The following is a 19,384-nucleotide window of genomic DNA, read 5'->3' as shown; positions in this document are numbered from 1 at the left end:
CCTACCTTGCTGCGGCAGGGGGGGGGGGTGTTAAGGACCATGGTCTTCAGAGTTTCTTGTGGGAGGGGTTTCACCACAATATCAGCCATACAGAGCACCCTAATGATCCGTTTGCGAAAAGGTCACGGTTTCTCTTTAAGGGTTAGGCATAGATAGAGGGAGGGTTAAGGGTTTGGCATCAGTAGAGGGAGGTCTTAGGGTTAGGCACCGGGAGAGGGAGTTCTTAGGGTTAGGCACCGGTAGAGGGAGATCTTAGGGTTAGGCATTGGTAGAGGGAGGGTTCTGTGTGAGGGTTGGGTTAGGTAAAGACATAGTAAAATATTGGTTAAGATTACCAATATTTTAATATTGGAATTAAGTAGTAGGGTACCTGTAATTTTACTGATATTCTACTAGCAGCAATTCCCCTTTACCCTTTTTCCAGGTGCCTTTTTTTACATGAATGCCAGTTCATTTACTTGCGATTCATGACTCCGATGCTTCCTCCTTCCAAAGCCAAAAGGAGAAGGCATTGGAGTCACATGAAATAGGCCGTAAAGTAAGAGAACTGCTTCTGACCCTGTCTGCTTGTTTGTACTGAAACGGTGCTGAAGCATGGTGATCGGCAGTATTCGGGCGACACCAACACTAGTCATAAGTATAATTCAGTTTGAACTGAAAAACAGAAACAATGATTTTGCAGTTTTGCACATGTCAGAAAAGCTTTGCTTATGAACAAATTAATATTTTCCATTTCACATTCTCAAGAAAGCATCAAACCTTGAACCTGTGAAGAGTTAATTTGGCTGCTATGCCATATCAGCACAGATGCCACACTGAGACTGAGCATCTGCTGTATTTGCATCCAGAAGAAGTTGTGCCAAGATGTCAGCTCCACATTTTTATTTACCCCCCCCCCCCCCCCCCAGCGCAAAAAAAAAAAAAAAACTTACCGAAGCATCTGCCATTGAAGCCTCTGTAACCTTCAGGACATGAGACACATGTGTATGATCCTATGCTATTGACACATCTGTCATATGGGCAAGTAGTATCAGTCAGACATTCATCGATATCTGCCAGAAAAGATAAGCTGAGTCAGTCTTCTGCATTCCACACTACTCAATGCAACCATTAGTATAGGTATCTGCTCCATTGCCTTTACGCCAAATACATTAAAAGCAATATACTTGAGAATATAATTGTAAAGAATATGCCATCATTTAACAGGGTGCCACTGTGACAGTTGTCATAGCAGCAGGCTGGGGAATATATTCCTTGCAGTACTGCCACTAGGAATGCACCAGTTAAATAAGCAGAGCATGCACAGGTGTTTCATGCGGCAAGCATGTAACAAAAGAGGATTGCTACTACAAAGATAGCCAGGTTGGTGGAATTTGATTACTTTTACTGACATCTGAGCAAATGCAAACAATCTGCTTAGATGTCTGTTACTACTGGTTCCCTGGATCAGACTTAGCACCAGACCTACTAGGCTTGTGTCAATAGGTCATACACTGGCCGAGTTGTTGTACCAGGGAAATAAACAATAAGCACTAGAGTCTAAAAAGAAATATGCTATTGGTACTTAAAAGTTTATAACTTTATTAGAAAGTAAAAATTGTGTATTTTCAAAGGCCCTCACTGCCATGAGAGGCACTTAAATAGGAACTCCAGTGAAAATAATTATGTATAAATGATTTAGTCAGTGTTTGCCCATTGTAAAATGTTTTAAATCCTTTATTTACATTTCTGACATTTATCACATGGTGATATTTTTACTGCTGGCAGGTGATGTAGCTGCTGCTTGCTTTTTTGGCACAATGCAACATGGTTCACATACAGGAAACTGTCAGGACCATGGTCCTCAGAGTTTCTTGTGGGAGGAGTTTCACCACAATATCAGAGATACAGAGCCCCCTGATGATCCGTTTGTAAAAAGGAATAGATTTCTCATGTAAAAGCAGGTATCAGCTACTGATTGGGATGAAGTTCAATTCTTGGTCACGGTTTCTCTTTAATTGGGGACCTGCACATACTATGGTGTAGGACCAATGTAAGCTGCGGGGGTCGTTGCTGATCCCCCTCCACCACCAGTGAGTATCATGGGGTGGGTTGTAGCTATCCCTCAGCAAGGTCCTCCTGGAACCCACAGAAAGAGCACCGATCAGAGTTATGGAGCACTGAGTTGCAAGAAACTTTTATGCTAATGTATAGCTGGTCACAGTGATCCAAAAGAGTGCTGGCTCGGATCTGTGTTCAGATACTAATAAGAGACATACATAAAGTGCTGATATATATATATATATATATATATATATATATATATATATATATTGCTGCAAATGAGACACGTTTCACCTAACGGCTTCCTCAGAAAGTGCTACGCATATTTACAGTATTGGTAATGACATATATACAAGCCCACCACCCAGTCAATGCATGTCCCCCATAGTAAATAGCCCAAGTCAGAGGTACTGTATATACAATATATATTATTTCCTTTTAAATAAAAATAAGCTTTCTAAATGTCTGTTGACTGCAAAGCAAGTAATCAGCACCATGGAGAGCACCTGCGTCTTGCTAATGTAAACCGATTACCATTAACAAGGATGTGAGAAAATTGTTGAATGTGAATAGTAAATGATGCGGGTACTAAGGAGAAATACTAGATTCTAATTTCTTGGTATTGAATCCTTTTCTAACGTTAAGTGTCACATCCTAAATCTATATTTGTCGAATAATTCATATGTTGAACCAGTAAGTTGCCTTATTAACAATGACAACATGTTCAAAACCACTCAAGAGTATTTTTAATACTGTACGTTATTATTAATACAAAAAAACCTAATCACAAATATATAATCACACAAGAAAAACAGGCAGATGTACTTTGTGCATGGAGAAAAAGGCAAATGTACTTTGAAACTTGAAATGAGAAGTTCATTCACTGTGCCATTTGCCAAGCGGAAGATCACAGGAATGTGTCATGGATATTCTTCAGCTCCCAACAAGTCATTTCAAGAACACAGTCATTGCAAAGCCAAGAGATTGCGCATTTCAAAGGGAAATTTTCAATTCATCTTCAGCACCTGTCAGATGCTCATTTTGCATAGATCAATGGATAACTAAATTACTTGGGCGTGTTTTATATCAAATAGGATGTTAAAGAAAAAAAACTAAATGCTGAAAAACAAGAACAATTCCTTGTAATATGATGGTAATGCTGAATAAAAATAGGCAACTTTAATCATTACTGTTTGAGTTAGTGAATGGCCTCCCAGTGCACTCTGGGGTGACGTTTCCTGTACCTGGTGACAATTCCATGAAGATTCCCAACCATTGCACAGGAACTGCAAACCAAATTAACCTCTCCCCACTGATTTAGCAGATATGGCTCTGCATGTTAGGAAAAGTTATAGCAAAATGTACTTAGACTCCTTTTGCAGCTGCTTACTTAGTTGTTGCCTCAAGTGCTGAGGGAGTCATATTCGTTATAATAATAGTAATATGCACAGGCTTAATTTCATATGATTGTTGTATGGAATGTGGTTACTCCCATTGAAACTTCCTGCATGGTATTTAAACGCGTACCTATTACATAGCCGCCGAGAGTTTTTGGCACAGGGGAAAGCCGATAAATGGCGGCGGCGTTAATTACTATTCCTTGGCGGCCTTAATTACTATTCCCCCTCCAGGCCGCCATGGATAGTGGGGGAAAGGCATAATTCAGCTTCCAGCTATTGCTGGCGGACGAATTACAGTGTTTTTGCAGTGATTTGTGCTTCGGCTTCTGACTGCGCCCAAATCTCTTGCACTGTTTTTGCAGCATTCCATTTAAACCCCTACTTCATAGGGATGATCAATGATATTCCTTGCATTCAAATTTCATGTATGCAGCTTGAACTTGGGCCAATAAAAATTGATAGGGAGTTATTCTGATTGGTGTAATTTCAAGCTGCGTATAATATGCATGCAATTTGAATGCAAATTTAAATACTTTGAATCTCATTGGTCATCCTTACTAGTTTGGCATCCTGTTTTGTTTTTGTTTTGAAAAAAAACATATTGATAGTACAATTCTATCAATTCAAAATACACCACTGTTTTCGAATTGCATGTGTCTAATTAGAAATACTCAACATTCTCTTTTACTACATGTCTGTGTTTTTCGCAATAAAATATTTAAAATACTAGACTGGCTGTATCCTGTAGCTCCTTCTCCAGCACAAGCAGATCACCTGACCTGTCCCACCTCCTCCCTCTGCTGAAATAAATTAAATCTTCTTAGCCAGCACTGCAGCTATAGTTCCTTCCTACTCAGTGTGAAATTAAGCAGTTGCCCTTCCCACACCCTCCCCAGCATGTTTATCAAATTATCAGTACCTCTCATTTGCCCGAACTGACTGGAACAAGAATTGGTGGTGTCAGGTGATCTGTAAAACAGAAAAACTAGCTGCTTCCCCCCTTTATTTCTGACTGCCTTTTGTGGGTGTGATGAGATAAGGGGAGGAGGATTTATATGTATTGCAAACATTACAGACATGCAATTCAGAAAACTTTGTGCATTGCTAATTCATGCAAATTTACTCATTGTGGACATTCAAAGGGAAGGAAATAGGGTTTTAAGTACTTTTCAAGTGTGATCTCAGATATGTTGCTTTAAAAAAATCCATGTCAGCTAGAGCAAAGCAATCTGTTTATTAGTATGTACATATTTCAAGCCATTTCACTTACCTTCACACTGGCCTCTCCTGTTCATGCGTAAGCCACTGTCACAGTATTCACAGCGGAAAGAGCCAGGAGAATTAATACAGAGTCCATCTGGGCAAGTATCGGGCCTCAAACATTCATTTACATCTAAACATCAAACACAGCAAGCAATTCAATTAATTTTAACACAAATAAATAGGTAAATATAATAAGTTTACCTTACTAACATATTTATTTATTTTGGCGAACTGTAGTGTGAAAAAAGAGCCTAATTCTTGTCTAAATCTAGCTTTGACCACAAACACAAAATACTTGCTTCATATTGTCATCTAAGAGTTTAACAGTATTAAGGAGCTTATCTGAATTTCCTGAAATGCTTAATTACCCCAAACGTTTCTTGTGGCAGTCAATTATGACTGAATAAAAACCTTAAAAAAAAAGATAAATCAGGTATTACAGGAACCAATTTTTTTTTTTTGCAAGAATTCCAATGGTACAAATGTACACACATACCAACACAATCATTTCCTTGTTCATTAGCCTGGTATCCTGCATTGCAAGTACATAGAAAACTTCCATCCGTATTTTCACATTGTCCATGTGAGCAGAGACTGCGATTCTGGGTGCATTCATCAATATCTAAAGGAAAGAGCAGTTGTTTTAGGCATTTGAAATGTGGTTTGTTTTGTTATCTGCACATTTTGCTGGCTATTGTTTTTTTTTACTACTTATACAGTATAAAATTTGAGGACATCACACAAACTGAATACTTTTGTAATGCTTAATATACAGTGTTTAAAGTGAACCTTAAGTCAGAAAAAAAATTAGTTTTACTCACCTGGGGCTTCTACCAGCCCCCTGCAGCAGTCCTGTGCCCACGCAGCCACTCACTAATCCTCTGGTCCCCCGCTGCCAGCTAGTTTCGTTTTTGCTGACAGGCCAGTCAGGACTGGCCACGCGTAGCTTTTTCTGCATTCCCGACTGTAATTAGCACTATTGCGGGCCGCAACGCATACAAAAATACGTGTTGCCGCATATCTATGCGTTCGTAACGCGGCAACGCGTATTTTTGTATGTGTTGCGGCCCGCAATACCACTAATTACAGTCGGGAATGCGGAAAAAGCTACGCGTGCCCAGTCCTGATGGGCCTGTCGGCAAAAGCAAAACTAGCTGGCATCAGGGGGCCAGAGGATTAGTGAGTGGCTGCGAGGGCACAGGACTGCTGCAGGGGGCTGGTAGAAGCCCCAGGTGAGTAAAACTTTTTTTTTTCTGACTTAAGTGTCTCTTTAATATGTGAGTGATTCCACTATTATGTCCCCGGTGAGCTTTCTAAATCAAAATAAGAATATTCATCCAAGGTTTATTTCAATTTTCTGAAAGGCTTCCCCTATTGGGCCTGACAAATGGACCAAAAGGAGGCCTCAGCAGGGTATCTAAAGTTGAGTTAGCTTTATGTAATCAACAATGGAAGTAAACGTTAAAAAAAAAGTGAACCCTGTTATCCAAATTAACATGAAATAAGAGAAAAGAGAGAATGCAGAAACAGCTGGAAGTAAAATACTTGTGGGTGTCAAAAATGTTGGCTAGTCAGGATAAGAAACCAATTTCTCAAGTTCCAACTTTTGTTATATTCAGTATTTAAAATGAACCATATACAACTCCTCATGGAAATTTCAGTGTTACAATGGTTGGTTTACACAAAGAAGCTTGTGTCCACAGCTTTGTAATGGGTGCCTACATTCTCACAGATAATATACTTTGATAACACCATCACCCATATTAAAGCTAGACCAACACTGCTGAATTGCAACCTGTATGCTCACAGCGGACCCTATATCCAATCCGCTGTGTTTGTTGATATAAGTTTTATGTATACTTGGTTTCCGGTGTAGCATGTGTTTTGATAACAGACCACTAGGGAGACCTGATCTAGGAGGAGCCTGGGGTGGATCTTAGGTATTTTGCTTGGTTTATTTTCTGTTAAAAGCACTACTGAAAACAGATGTAGCCCATCTATAAACTTTCATTGTGTCCATCGGCACAAGTAGCTTAGTGTCAGGAGAAGTTGTGCAAGATGGAATCCTGCATTCCCATACTGCAACAGAGACAGTGGATACATTAAAAATGGACACAACAGAAGGGACTTTACAGACAAAATAGAATCACTCAACATACGCAATTTTGCGCTTGTCTCTGTTCTGGAAAATGTTCCGGTTTTAGGTTTACTGTATTGTGACCTTAGCCTAACATGACTAAAATATGTGTGAACAAGAGCATTGACATAGCATAAGCAGCTTTTACAATGATTGTCTAAATAAAGTTTTAAAGGACAATGTTCATTCAGCATTACACTAGTCATACGCCGCTGTGCACCTAGGAAGGCTGCACTTTTGTCTAGTGATGCTGCTCCATCCATTGCTTTTTCAACAGATTGTATAATCTCAGCTTCTGTTCCTCTTTGAAATGTTTTTTAAATAATGGTTTTCTCTTCAGCATCTTGGTTGTTCAGGACTTACACAATAAAATCATCTATTGACAGTTGGTATACTACATACAAAACAGGTGTACTTTATTTCATTCAAATATATTTCACACATTGGGCTTGATTCACTAAAGAATATTATTCTTAACATGTGCAGCGCTATCTGCACACATTAAGTAAACCTGTGTGCTCCTGGGGGGTACTTACCTCAGGAGGGGGAAGCCTAAAGAGGCTTCCCCCATCCTGTTCAGCCATCTGGATCCAGTGCTGGCTACCTCGGACACAGAGCAGCAAGAATATTTACAATTGCTGCTGCACACTTGCGCAATAGTGATTCCCCGAGCCTGATAAGGTCCGCTCTGCCGCGCAGGCACACATGGCTTGCACCTGCGCAATAGAGCAGACCTGATCGGGCTTGGCTATTTCTGCCAGAGCTCGAGCAGAGAGCCACTACTGCGCATGTGCGCACTCAAACAAGCAGCGGCAAGGAGATCCTTGGAGGGGTCCCAGCACTGGATCCTCTTTACTGAGGAGGAAGGAGGAAGCATTTTTAGGATACAGAGGCTTCCCCTTCCAAGGCAAGTACCCCCCAGGGGCTCTTTTTTTTTTTTTACAGATTTTCTTTAATGTTCTTTAGTAAATCAACAGCAATGGCCCTTATTCAATTCACTTTTTCAAGGGATTTTTTTCAAATCTCATCAAGAAAATGCTTTTAAAGCCACCAGCAAACAAAAAAATATGCAGAACAGCGTTTATTTTTTTCAGTTGCACTATGTTGAAAAGTTATTGTAAACAGAAGATACAAATTATCTCCTTGGAGAAAAAGTGATTTGAATTAGTGTATCTTTTTAGCCTATTGCGGTAAATAGTTAGGAGGTCTGAAACAAAACTCTGTTGCCCATTTACCTGAGCACAGTGGATATTTGGTTAGGTTGCAAGAGCCACAATTTTGGCAAAGGGAATGAGAAGGCTTGTGAGGGTGTGGCTATACTTTTTTTGTTGTTGTTAAATCATATAAAAACTTAATATAATAATGATTTGAGGATGTAGGAATGTTTTTTAAACATTTTCTTACACAAACCCCAGGTTTAAAAAGCAACATTTGCAGCTATTATTATTGTTAGTGAATTTGATTGTGAGCTCCTGTGGCGGACTGTTAATGACCTGAATATGTACCCAGTAAAGAGCCGTGGAAAATGTTGGGGCTATACCAATACTAAATAATAATAATAATAATAACAATAATAATAGTAGTAGTAGCCATTGCAAACTTTGCCAGTAACCAAAATTAAGCTCCATAACAATGGCCAGGAATCACATAAGAAATTCTTAAAGTGCTAGGATGGGTGGTAGGCAGAGATATGCACAGCGATTTTTATTTCTTAGATAAATTGTTTTTACACATATTTTCCTCAGTCACGTCAGCAATGATAAGTCAGATGCCATAAACATTATCCCCCTTACTATTATAATATTGAAAGAATGACAGGACCAATTTTACCTATAGCTTAAAGCAGACATGAACTCTTGCATAGGAGACAAAGAAACACAGAGAAATCCACTCTGTGTGTTTAGAGAAAAGCCTGTCTAATTCTCCCTTCTCATCAAGTAATGTGCTAGTGTAATTTGAGCTGTCACCTGTTTGCAGACTCTGCAGAATCCTGAGCTAATATGTAAACACAGGACGCTAACCCTTTCAGTGCGAACAGGATACCAGGAAGTACCCACTCTATAGAATATCAGTAGGAGTTCTATAAACTGTACCAAGGAAATGTTTTTCTATAAAGCGAATCTGAGATGGTTCACTATTACTAATTTATACATACCTGGGGCTTTCTCTAGCCCCACGAGCTTCATGGCCTCCCTCGCCGTCCTCAATGGCCCCTCCTTTAAACCGATATGACTTCCGGTAATCCAGGCAGTCACGGCTCGCTGCGCATGCGTGGCTTGGCTGCACACCGTCCCCTCATCGCGCTCCTGTCCCCGGAGCGTTTTGGGCCTACACAAGCACAGAAGGCTCCAGGTGACAGGAGCGAGGTGGGGGCACGTGTACGGCTGAGCTGCACATGCACAAAACACCTCAACTGGCGGCAACTGACTGGAATACTGACAATTGTATCGCCAGAATGGAGGGGACAAGGAGGACTGCGAGGGAAGCCATGATCTTCACGGGACTGGAGGAAGCCCCAGGTAAGTATAAATAAGTACCAGTGTACCATCTCTGGTTCACTTTAAAGGTTATTATGATGTTGCTTATCTTTTAGAGCAGAGAGGAAGGCTCTGAGTTCAGGTCTGCTTTAAGGCCAATAAAGGAAGACAGACATAAACTCTATCTGGTCTCACTGAATGTATTCTCTGATCTGTAACTGTTATCTTACAATATCAATATCTTTTAATAATGTGATGTTAACACATTGATCTTACCCACACATTTGGTCTGATTGTCATTCTGCTTGTACCCTTTACGACAGATGCACATGTATCCAACCGGCAGGTTGACACAGAAGCCTTCTCCACAGATTTCAGGATCCACCACGCACTCATCTACCTCTGCAAAATTGGATAACTGGTTAAAAGTAAGTATTGATTTAAAAAATATTTATGAAAAAAAAACTTTTCTTTTCCTCTCTGGATTTGCAGATGTTTTGTTTTTTTACTCTGTGTCTTTCTGGTCCTCAGTTTTAACCCCACATAAGATTTATCAGAGAAGCACTGTCACCGTTAGCAATAGTCAGGAATCCTGCTGTGGTTCTCTGAATGCCATAGAAGGCCATCCACATGTGCAGCACATACATGTTTTCTGCTTGATAAATGTGTGATTACCAGTATTTGCCATTCCCATATTTACAATGTTTTAGTGCATCACCCTCCTCATTTGTGACATAGCACTTAGCATTAATAAAATTCTTGGTTGTCACCACTATCTCTGCTGTGATTCTTTGCAAAACAGCCAAGCAGAACACATTTCATTGGCAGTATAATGGAGATGACTAAGCAAGATTCATTTTTGGAGAAAATACTTAACATCCCTGGGATCATACGTATTTGTGATTTGCATAAGGATTTCTTTACATTGCTTAGTATGTCATCCAGAAATATGTGCTAGATGTGTATATGTATATACACATATATATATATATCAGCTTTGGAGCCGATGGTCTTGCAGGTGGGACTATGGCTTCATTATTGGGCCAATCACTATAATTGCTGAGTAGCAGCAAGTGCAGCGATTGGCCCAATGACTGAGCCATGGCCCTGCATATGAGGCAATCGGCTCCAGTAGAGACACAAATTGCCACACCTTTTCTTTTATCCCTTAGTGCTGCTAAGGCTTACCTTTGGGATATGCTTGAAATTCCTGCTAGGGATGTCTCAATTTTGGGGAAAAATTGTGTGTGTATATATATATATATATATATATATATATATATATATATATATATATATATATATATATATGTATGTATTATTATTTATTTATTGTATTTATAAAGCGCCAACATATGACGCAGCGCTGGACAATAAATAGGGATACATACAATATTTAGGGGTGACATACAGCTAAATGACAATACCTGAATACAAGAAAGACCAGATCATGCAGCACAGTATGAGTACAGGGTAGTGCTTAGTCAGTCACTGGATGGAGCATGGAGATTAGGCAAGTTAGGTTCACTCAGATGCCTAGCCTAGATGGTCCTTTGGGTTCACAGTAATGGAGGTGCATGATCAGGTTGGACACAAAAGGAGGAGGACCCTGGCCAAAGGCTTACAATCTAAAGGGAGAGGTAGGGGCACGAGAGGTAGGATATAATATAGGAAATAGGATCTAATATAGGATATAATATAATATAATATATATATATATATATATATATATATATATATATATATATATATATATATATATATATATATATTAATAGTGGTCATTTACACATCAATATTTTTAGTATGAGAAACCAAGTGCTACAGAGACTTTCTGAAATGATGATCTTTATTGTTTATTGGTAGTAGAAAGAAAACCAATTTGCAGTAATTTTTTACCTGCAACTTGAGTTGGAGCAACGACTTGACTAGACTTTGAGACATCTGGGGCTATTTCTACGAGTACAGGTGGAGATTTTTCTACAACAGCTGTAAAGAAAAAAAAGAAGATAATATCAAGTGTTTAACTCTGGCAGTAGCAAAGCATCTATCAGTGTATTGCTGTCCACCTAGATGTCAATGTGTAACCACTGACTTGTCAGGGCATTCAGTGTGGTGTGATTAGTTCAACAGCACTGATTGTTACAGATTGCCCAGAAAGCTCATGGTGAACCAGAACTTCTAGGAATGGAAAGCTTGTACTCACCAAGTACCCCTTGATATAGCTGAGATTATCTTGACACGCCTGCGCAGTACACTCCACACCACGTGCAAGTGATTGACAGCAGCACTCGCGCAGGCACAGTAGAGGACGACTGGTGAGGTTGGGAACTGGGAGCCAGTGGTTGAGAGCAGAACTGCAGCGAAGAACATAGCAGCTGCTATGGGCTGGAGGAAGCCCCGGGTAAGTAACAATGGTTCCTTTTAGGGGGGGGGGGGCATTTAAGTTTTGCTTTGTCTTCTTGCTAGTAATGGTATGATCTTTACTTTTTAAGTAATAAACATAATTGCTTAATTGCTACATATTATGAGGCAAACATGGTTGTATTAATAGCAACCATTGCATTCATATTTTACCTGGATGTTGAGGATCTATTTTTATTGTTGGAACTCCTGATGACAGCTGAGGTTGCCTTCGATCACCTCTATCATCTCCAGTTAGGGGGTCCTTAGAAAAAAATAAATGTACATTTTAACCCTTGCTTAGAAAATGTTGAGACGTTATCAAAGCATGTAATGTACATCATCATATAAAAGGGATTGCATTGATAGTGCACGCTACCATTAAGCAAATAAAAAAAAAATAAGGATTAAAAAAGCCCTTCATTTTTGTCCTATAAAAATATGAATTCCTTTTGCCAATCCTTTGGCCAATGCGTAAAAGATAAAAAAAGGGATCTCTGCTACAGGGGAAGATCTCTTTTTTTGTCTATGCGTGCTTATGAGAGACTTTCTTACATGTCATGTTCTGTACAAAGTAAGTAATTTCTTTCAAAGGAACTCAGACAGAAACATATAAAACCCTTGTGTAGAGTGGGGAAGTGTTAAAATCTACCATATAAAATCAAATATAAGTTGACCCTCTCAAGCTGTATTTTTTAATGACTCAAGTATAAGTCTATCCAGAAAAGTTAATGGCTGCACTTGGGGACCAGGAGGGGTTAATGGCTTCAATGCATACAGTATTGTAGCCATCAACCCCTCCTGGCCCCCCAAGTGCAGCCATAAACTCCTTCAGGCCTCCACATGCAGCTATTAACCCTCTAAACTGTCCCCATGCCTCCTATAAGTGTCTGCATATCTCTGCTCCCCTTTTAGTTGTGGCCATACCATGTATCCCCCTTCTCCCCCTTTAAGTGTGCCCAGTATCTGTTTCCCCTTTTCAGTGTGGCCAGTCCCCATGTCCCCCCTCCACTGAGGCTGGCCAATGTGTCCCCCTGCTCCCTCTCTATTGTGGCCAGTGTTATGATTTAAACATCCCCCTAACCCCTCCATTGTGGCCAGTGTTGTGTTTAAACATCCCCCTTCCCTCCCCATTGTGGCTAGTGGTGTGATTGAACACCCCCCATTGTGGTTAGTGAAGTGTAAATACCCCCCTCCATTGTGGCCAGTGTTATAAAGTAAAATATCACCCACGACCCCCTTCCCACCCAGTGAGCTGCAGCAGCCAGCATGCCTTCCTATGTGTAATCATATACACAGCCTCGACAAAAGTTTCCATACACAAATCCAGTGCCAGGAGCAGCGTCATATCACCTCTCTTTCACATGCTGGTCTGTCTGCATTAACGTAGCTCCAGCTACCAAAGTCACAAGAGCCGGAGCTACACTATTACAGGCAGACCAGAGTGTGAAAGAGGGGTGACAGGATGCTGCCCGCGGCGCTGGATTCCTGCATGGAGGCTTCTGGCGGGGCTGTGTATATGATTACACATAAGAAGGCATGTTGGCCGCTGCTGCTCGTGGGGTGGGCAGGGGGAGGTTGAGGGTGATATTTTACTTTACAACACTGGTTCCAATGGATGGGGAGGGGGGTAATTACACAACTCTGTGCTGCAGGAAGGGAGGGAGAGAATGGCAGCCCCCCTTCCCCCAGTCCCGGCTATAGAGCATGAAATTTAGAACATTAGAACTGACTCGCGTATAAGGCGACACCAAACTTTTATACTGTGAGTCAATCCTAAATTTCTCGCCTTATAGTCAAGTAATTTACATTTTTTATTGCCGTTCCTTAACTGCTGTCCATGGGGCCACCAGGTTTAAAGAGGAACTTCAGCATAAACAAACAAACTGTCATTAAGTTACATTAGTTAAGTTATTTAAAATAGATAGGTAATATAATCTCTTACCCACCCTGTTTTAAAAGAATAGGCGACTGTTTGTGATTTCATGGGGGCAGCTATCTTTTTTGCTTGAAAGGAGGTGACAGGGAGCATGAGACACAGTTCCAACTGCCCTGTGTCCTGATCACCCTTCCCAGCTGCGTGTGCAAGGCTTCAAATCTCAAATTCAAAATAAAAAAAACAAATGTGTGCCAAAACAGCAGAAGGAGAACAACAACATCAGAAAACCCATCATGCTGTGCACAGCATTAGGGGAAAAATGCCCGGGCATATTTCTTTGATGGGGCGGAGCTTAGATTCTGTGCAGCTAAAAATGAGGCTTGGGTAAGAAAAACAAAGTTCTGATGCTGTGAACCTGTTAAAGAAACACCAAGCCTTTTCAGTGCTGCCGAGTAGATTTTTAGTCTGGAGGTTCACTTTAATATCAAATCCATTTCAGTGAGTAAGTGGAATATCTTTCCAACAGTAACACAGACAAAAAGTAAAAACAAAAGCAAACTTATTTTTTTTAAAGCTTGATGTAAAATACAAATGCACATAAACCATGTATAAATTATGTTTTAAACCATAATCCTATATAGCCTGTCCAGTTTCTCTAATTAACCGGTTATGAAATATGCTGGGACTGCTTATAGACTTAAGCCCGAAGGGTTGACATTTTTTTACATCTGAGCAACTTTCACCCCCATTCATTTGCCAATAACTTTATCACTACTCATCACAATTAATTGATCTATATCTTGTTTTTTCCGCCACCAATTAGGCTTTCTGTGGGTGGTACATTTTGCTAAGAGCCACTTTACTGTAAATGCATTTTAACAGGAAGAATAAGAAAAAAATGGAAAAAATTCATTATTTCTCAGTTTTCAGCCATTATAGTTTTAAAATAATACATGCCTCCATAATTAAAACTCACGTATTGTATTTGCCCATATGCCCCGGGTATTTCACCGTTAAAATTATGTCCCTATCACAATGTATGGCGACAATATTTTATTTGGAAATAAAGGTGCATTTTTTCCGTTTTGCATCCATCACTGTTTAGAAGCCCATAATTTATTAAATCATATTGATATACTCCTTTGACATGCATATTTAAAAAGTTCAGACCCTTAGGTAACTATTTATGTTTTTTTTATTTTTTTATTATTATTGTATTTTTTTTTTTTTTTTAATTTAAACTTGTATGTGGGTATTTTTTGGTGTGGGAGGTAAACAGGTTTTTTTAATAATATATTTATATGTTTAATTTGAATTTTTTTTTTTACAGGTGTAATTTGCTATTTGGCCACAAGATGGCCAGAATCAAAAAGTCCTGGGAGCGATCGATCTCGCTCCCAGGCAGAAGAAAGGAGCCCAGAGCTCAGAAAAGCCGCAGCATCTGAAGAGACGCTGTCGGCTTTTCTCCGGGGGGGTCCGATCAGCGAAAGGGATTTATAATCCCTTTCACTGATCGGTAATCTAGCGGCCAGCAGCGGGGGCGCGCACGGGGGGGCCCGCGGGAGCGCGCGCGACCCGCGGGAGTGCGCGCAGCCCAACTGGACGAGAAATCTCGTCCAGTTGGGCTTAAGTGGTTAAATATGCTGTTCTATTGAGCATGCCATCAAAAAAATGTTTATATAATACATTTTATACACAAATCCCACTAAGGAGCATATTTACAGCTCTATGTTTTGACTTTTATTTTAACCTACCAATAAAATTTGGTGTATATCAAATTACAAACTAATATAACTAATAATATAATACAAAATACTTATTTTGAGAACTTGTTTGCTTGGTAGGTGTTGTAACATTACAGTATAATAAGTGAGTGAGAAAAAAATAAGGCATGATAATTAAAAAAAAGATTTAAAAAAAATCTTTTAAGTGTTACCTGCTACCCGCTAAAATGTTATAACATAATATAATGTAAGATTAAAAAACATATAACATAAACATAATATAAGGTAAGAAAAAACAGATACAGCAAATGTATTATACAGTATGCAATTAGGTTGGAACAACACACAGGCTTTAATGCATAAAAGATTAATCATAAGGTTTCCTGTGGTTTAGTCTGTCCATACACACTAACATCAAATGTGGCCAGTGATGTGATGTTTATTTTTATATTACTGATCATATTTAGGATGGGCTGTCAATTTTTTTTTTTTCAGTGAACACATATTTTCACCCAATGCAAAGATCCTGGGGCCTGATTCACAAAGCAGTGCTAACAGTTAGCACGCTGGTGAAAAGCCCTTTATCACGCCTAAACTCAGTTTAGGCATGATAAGTTTAGGTGTGATAAGTTTAGGTGTGATAAGTTTAGGCGTGATAAGTTTAGGCGTGATAAGTTTAGGTGTGATAAGTTTAGGTGTGATAAGTTTAGGTGTGATAAGTTTAGGCGTGATAAGTTTAAGCACCAACTGGGTTAGCACTGCAGTGCACAGCTGATCAAAAGTTTTGTGCTAGCAAAGTCTGGTGCACTTCGCATAGAGTTTAATGGCGCTGCTTTGCGTGCGGGACATTGCACGCAATCTAAACTTATCTAAACTTATCACGCCTAAACTTATCATGCCTAAACTTATCACACCTAAACTGGCTTTTCACCAGCGTGGTGCAATGGTTATCATGCCTAAAGTCTCTAACTGGGTTAGCACCACTTTGTGAATCGAGCCCCTGATTTCTAGAAATTCATGTTTTTTTCTTTGTTTGTTCTTTTTATTTTTGTTTTGTGTTGCTTTTTATTACTGGGAATAACACTCAAGAAATATATGAATCTTATCATTGGAAATGGTTGAAAACTGGAAAACAGGAAATTAAGTGTACCAGTTTGTGGGCAAATTACCTTTTCTATTCCAGCATCGTCTGTAATGAGAAAGTTCAAATAGGAGAAAGTTAGTAAAATATAATACCTGGAGTAAATATAATATATTACTGTAGCACTATGAAATGATACACGTGAAATGACATACACTGGGTTTATGGTAGGTACTGTAAGACAACAAACTATTACATTCTAACGTATTCATATAATCATAGATTTAAATGTACACTAACTAAAATGGGTCGTGCAGCAGAACTATACGGACGATCAGTTCTTCATTTGTGAACTTGCCTTCTCTTCCATTTTGATCTGGATCAATTCTATGTGAAACAGAGAGTGCTTCTATTGGTTCTTCTCTTGTTATCAGTGGTTGAAATGTTGTTCTGATTGGAGGATGTGCAGTAACTGGTCTAACAGGAACCGGTCCTCGCAACACAGGGACAGTGTAGCCCATACCGCCTGGGCAGATTTCCTTGAAAGCAGCTTTGATGGGTAAAGAGAAATAAAGGTATCATTAAGTATGACACTGGAATGGCCTGTGGTTGATTATATTTTCAGATTATTTACAATATGGCTTATGCAATGCTTTCCCTATGGGCTTTTAGCTTGGCGCTCCTCCCCCATTTTTAAGAGCTGCCCATCTCTTTTAATATATCTGGCTTTCTGCTCACTATTTATCTGTCCTTACATTGCTTCCTCTTGCTCTATCATCACACTAATTTCTAACCTCACCTTCCTCAACCTGCTAACCCCTGTGGACTTAGCTAGTGTCATAATGTGGTGCCACTCGGCATTACAACGAGTGACAACAGTTTTTCAGTATGTTTTAATCAAGTTTCCCAGTGTGGCATCAGTCAGTATCAGGGCCATATTCAAGCCCCAGTCAGCATCAAACTCCAGCCCAATTAGTGTCACAGTGTAGTCCATCATTATTAGTATTAATGTTACAATGCAGACCTAGTCAGAGTCAATATCACATTTTATAGTTAGTGCCATTAACACAAGTTGAGTCACGTGTGCAAAGTTTACTACACCACTTGCATAAATAATCGGTAAAAGTGTTGCCCGTTGTGGACACATGCTAATTTTACAGGCATAATATATGTCCTAATATTTAAATAAATTAAAATGCAATTATAACCCATACATAACAAATAAACCAGCATACTCTCTAAGCACTATTAAAAGTGGCATATGCAGGCAGCGCACTGTGTTCTTAAGATTACCTACGCCAGTTACGTAAAGCCCATTGTGCAACTAGCACAAGGTGCATTACCTAGGTAATATGCATGATGCAGGGGTACCACAGCTTACGCTATTTGCATAACATGAGAAATAGAAGACAACCAGCACAGGAAGACTTTCAAGTTGATTATTTTATTCACCTCAAATAGTGAACAAAGAATAGCCAACATCCGTGTAGAAAGTCAGATGTAATTATAGCTCATAAATATAGCTCTCCGTGCAGCCAAGAACAATGGATCCACTACCAGATGGAATGGGCAGTGCCCATATGGCTGATATTTTGGTGAAACCCCACCCACAGTGTGATGACATGACCATGGTCCTGACAGTTTGTTGTCTGTGAACATCGTTGCAATGTGGGAAATAACGGCTTCTTTTTTCAACTGCCAAGCAACCAGCATCTCCCTCTGTGCATAGAACTCTCAGTAACAAACATTCCACACAGATCACCTGTGAGAACTAAAGATATCAACACCAGAAATACATTTCAGAATGTAAATCAGGGAGAGGAAAGATTTTACAATAGGAAAACATTGACTAATCTATAAATGAATATTGTAAAAAATAAGCAATTTTTTTAAGTTATCTTCACTAAAGTTCCTCTTTAACATGGGAAGGCCTGGATTTACCATAAGGCACTGTAGGCATGTGCCTACAGGCGCCTGATGATGGAAAGGCGGCTCACTCCCCTCCCAGAGCGCCTCCCTCCTTCCCTCTGCAGAGTCCTGATGAAAGTGTAAAGGAGACGTTACTCACCCAACTCTTGGTGTTCCACTGACCAGCTCTCCTTTCAGTCAGGGGCACCTCTAGCTACTTAGCCACTCTTGGTCCCGCTCACGTGGTCTAGAGTGTATTACGCTGGAAAGGTCGGCATCTGCACCGGAGGGGACCCCGGGCAACCGGCTGAAAGAGGAGCTGTGGTGAAGGGAAAGGACAGCTGCCAGGGGCTGGAGGAAGCCCTGGTTAATTAGATCTTTTTTGTTTTTTTACAGATTGCATCTGTAAAGATTGCATCTTTCCTTTAAGGTGTGCACACACACAAACAATGTCCCATATACACTTAACTTTTTCTCCTGAGTTCTCTTTAATATTTTAACTTCTTTTTAAAATAACTTTTCAGCATTTTGCAATTGAAAAAGTACCAAAAATTAGGCAAAAAAGTATTAAAATAATTTTGAGTATTTTCTTGATTGCTGATTTAAAAGGTTTTTATTGACGAGGTGTGAAAATATGACCTAGGACAGAACTCATCAGAAAAAGTTAACTGCATATGGGACATTTACTGTCACCATTTTGGATCGGGGCTCAATCCCGGGGGAGACATTTTGGGGCTAAATTCTGTACAGGAGCGTTGCTAGCCCTTAGGCTAATTATGCATTCTGTTGCTATAGAGGGGAAGCAATGGGACAATCTGCAGTGCACAATGCAGCGCCACAGGGTGGGCGGAGTAATAGGGAAAACAATGGACCTGGCTGGCACTCAGACAAGATGTTATGGCAGTCTCACCGATGCATCGGGAAGATCATGGGATACACTACTAGATTATCAGCAGAGGTGGCCACAGTGGCTGCCTCAGACAAGAACCATCTAGCATGTGTACAAGGCTATGCTCTTTGAATATTTTACAGTTAAGGACAAGTGACCTGAGAGGTATATGGAGGCTGC

The 19,384-nt window shown here is 39.9% G+C and overlaps 1 protein-coding gene across 1 annotated transcript in view; it reads right to left on the bottom strand.

The window, feature by feature from the left end:
• The window catches only part of LOC137504825 (latent-transforming growth factor beta-binding protein 1-like), a 458,475-nt gene that overhangs the window by 12,033 nt on the left and 427,058 nt on the right, over positions 1–19,384 (bottom strand). Inside the window, exons 14-21 of the mRNA XM_068233416.1 lie at positions 16,766–16,957; positions 16,496–16,515; positions 11,898–11,988; positions 11,220–11,309; positions 9,597–9,722; positions 5,203–5,328; positions 4,714–4,836; positions 933–1,052 (exon numbers count right to left, since the gene is read on the bottom strand). Coding sequence (XP_068089517.1) covers positions 933–1,052; positions 4,714–4,836; positions 5,203–5,328; positions 9,597–9,722; positions 11,220–11,309; positions 11,898–11,988; positions 16,496–16,515; positions 16,766–16,957 — 888 coding nt within the window. The remainder of the gene's footprint in view (positions 1–932; positions 1,053–4,713; positions 4,837–5,202; positions 5,329–9,596; positions 9,723–11,219; positions 11,310–11,897; positions 11,989–16,495; positions 16,516–16,765; positions 16,958–19,384) is intronic.

The sequence above is a fragment of the Hyperolius riggenbachi genome, chromosome 4 (genome assembly GCF_040937935.1).
Source record: "Hyperolius riggenbachi isolate aHypRig1 chromosome 4, aHypRig1.pri, whole genome shotgun sequence".
In the NCBI taxonomy this organism is placed as follows: Eukaryota; Metazoa; Chordata; class Amphibia; order Anura; family Hyperoliidae; genus Hyperolius; species Hyperolius riggenbachi.
The sequence above is the reverse complement of the archived record's forward strand: the minus strand, read 5'-3'. Positions and strand labels throughout refer to the sequence as shown.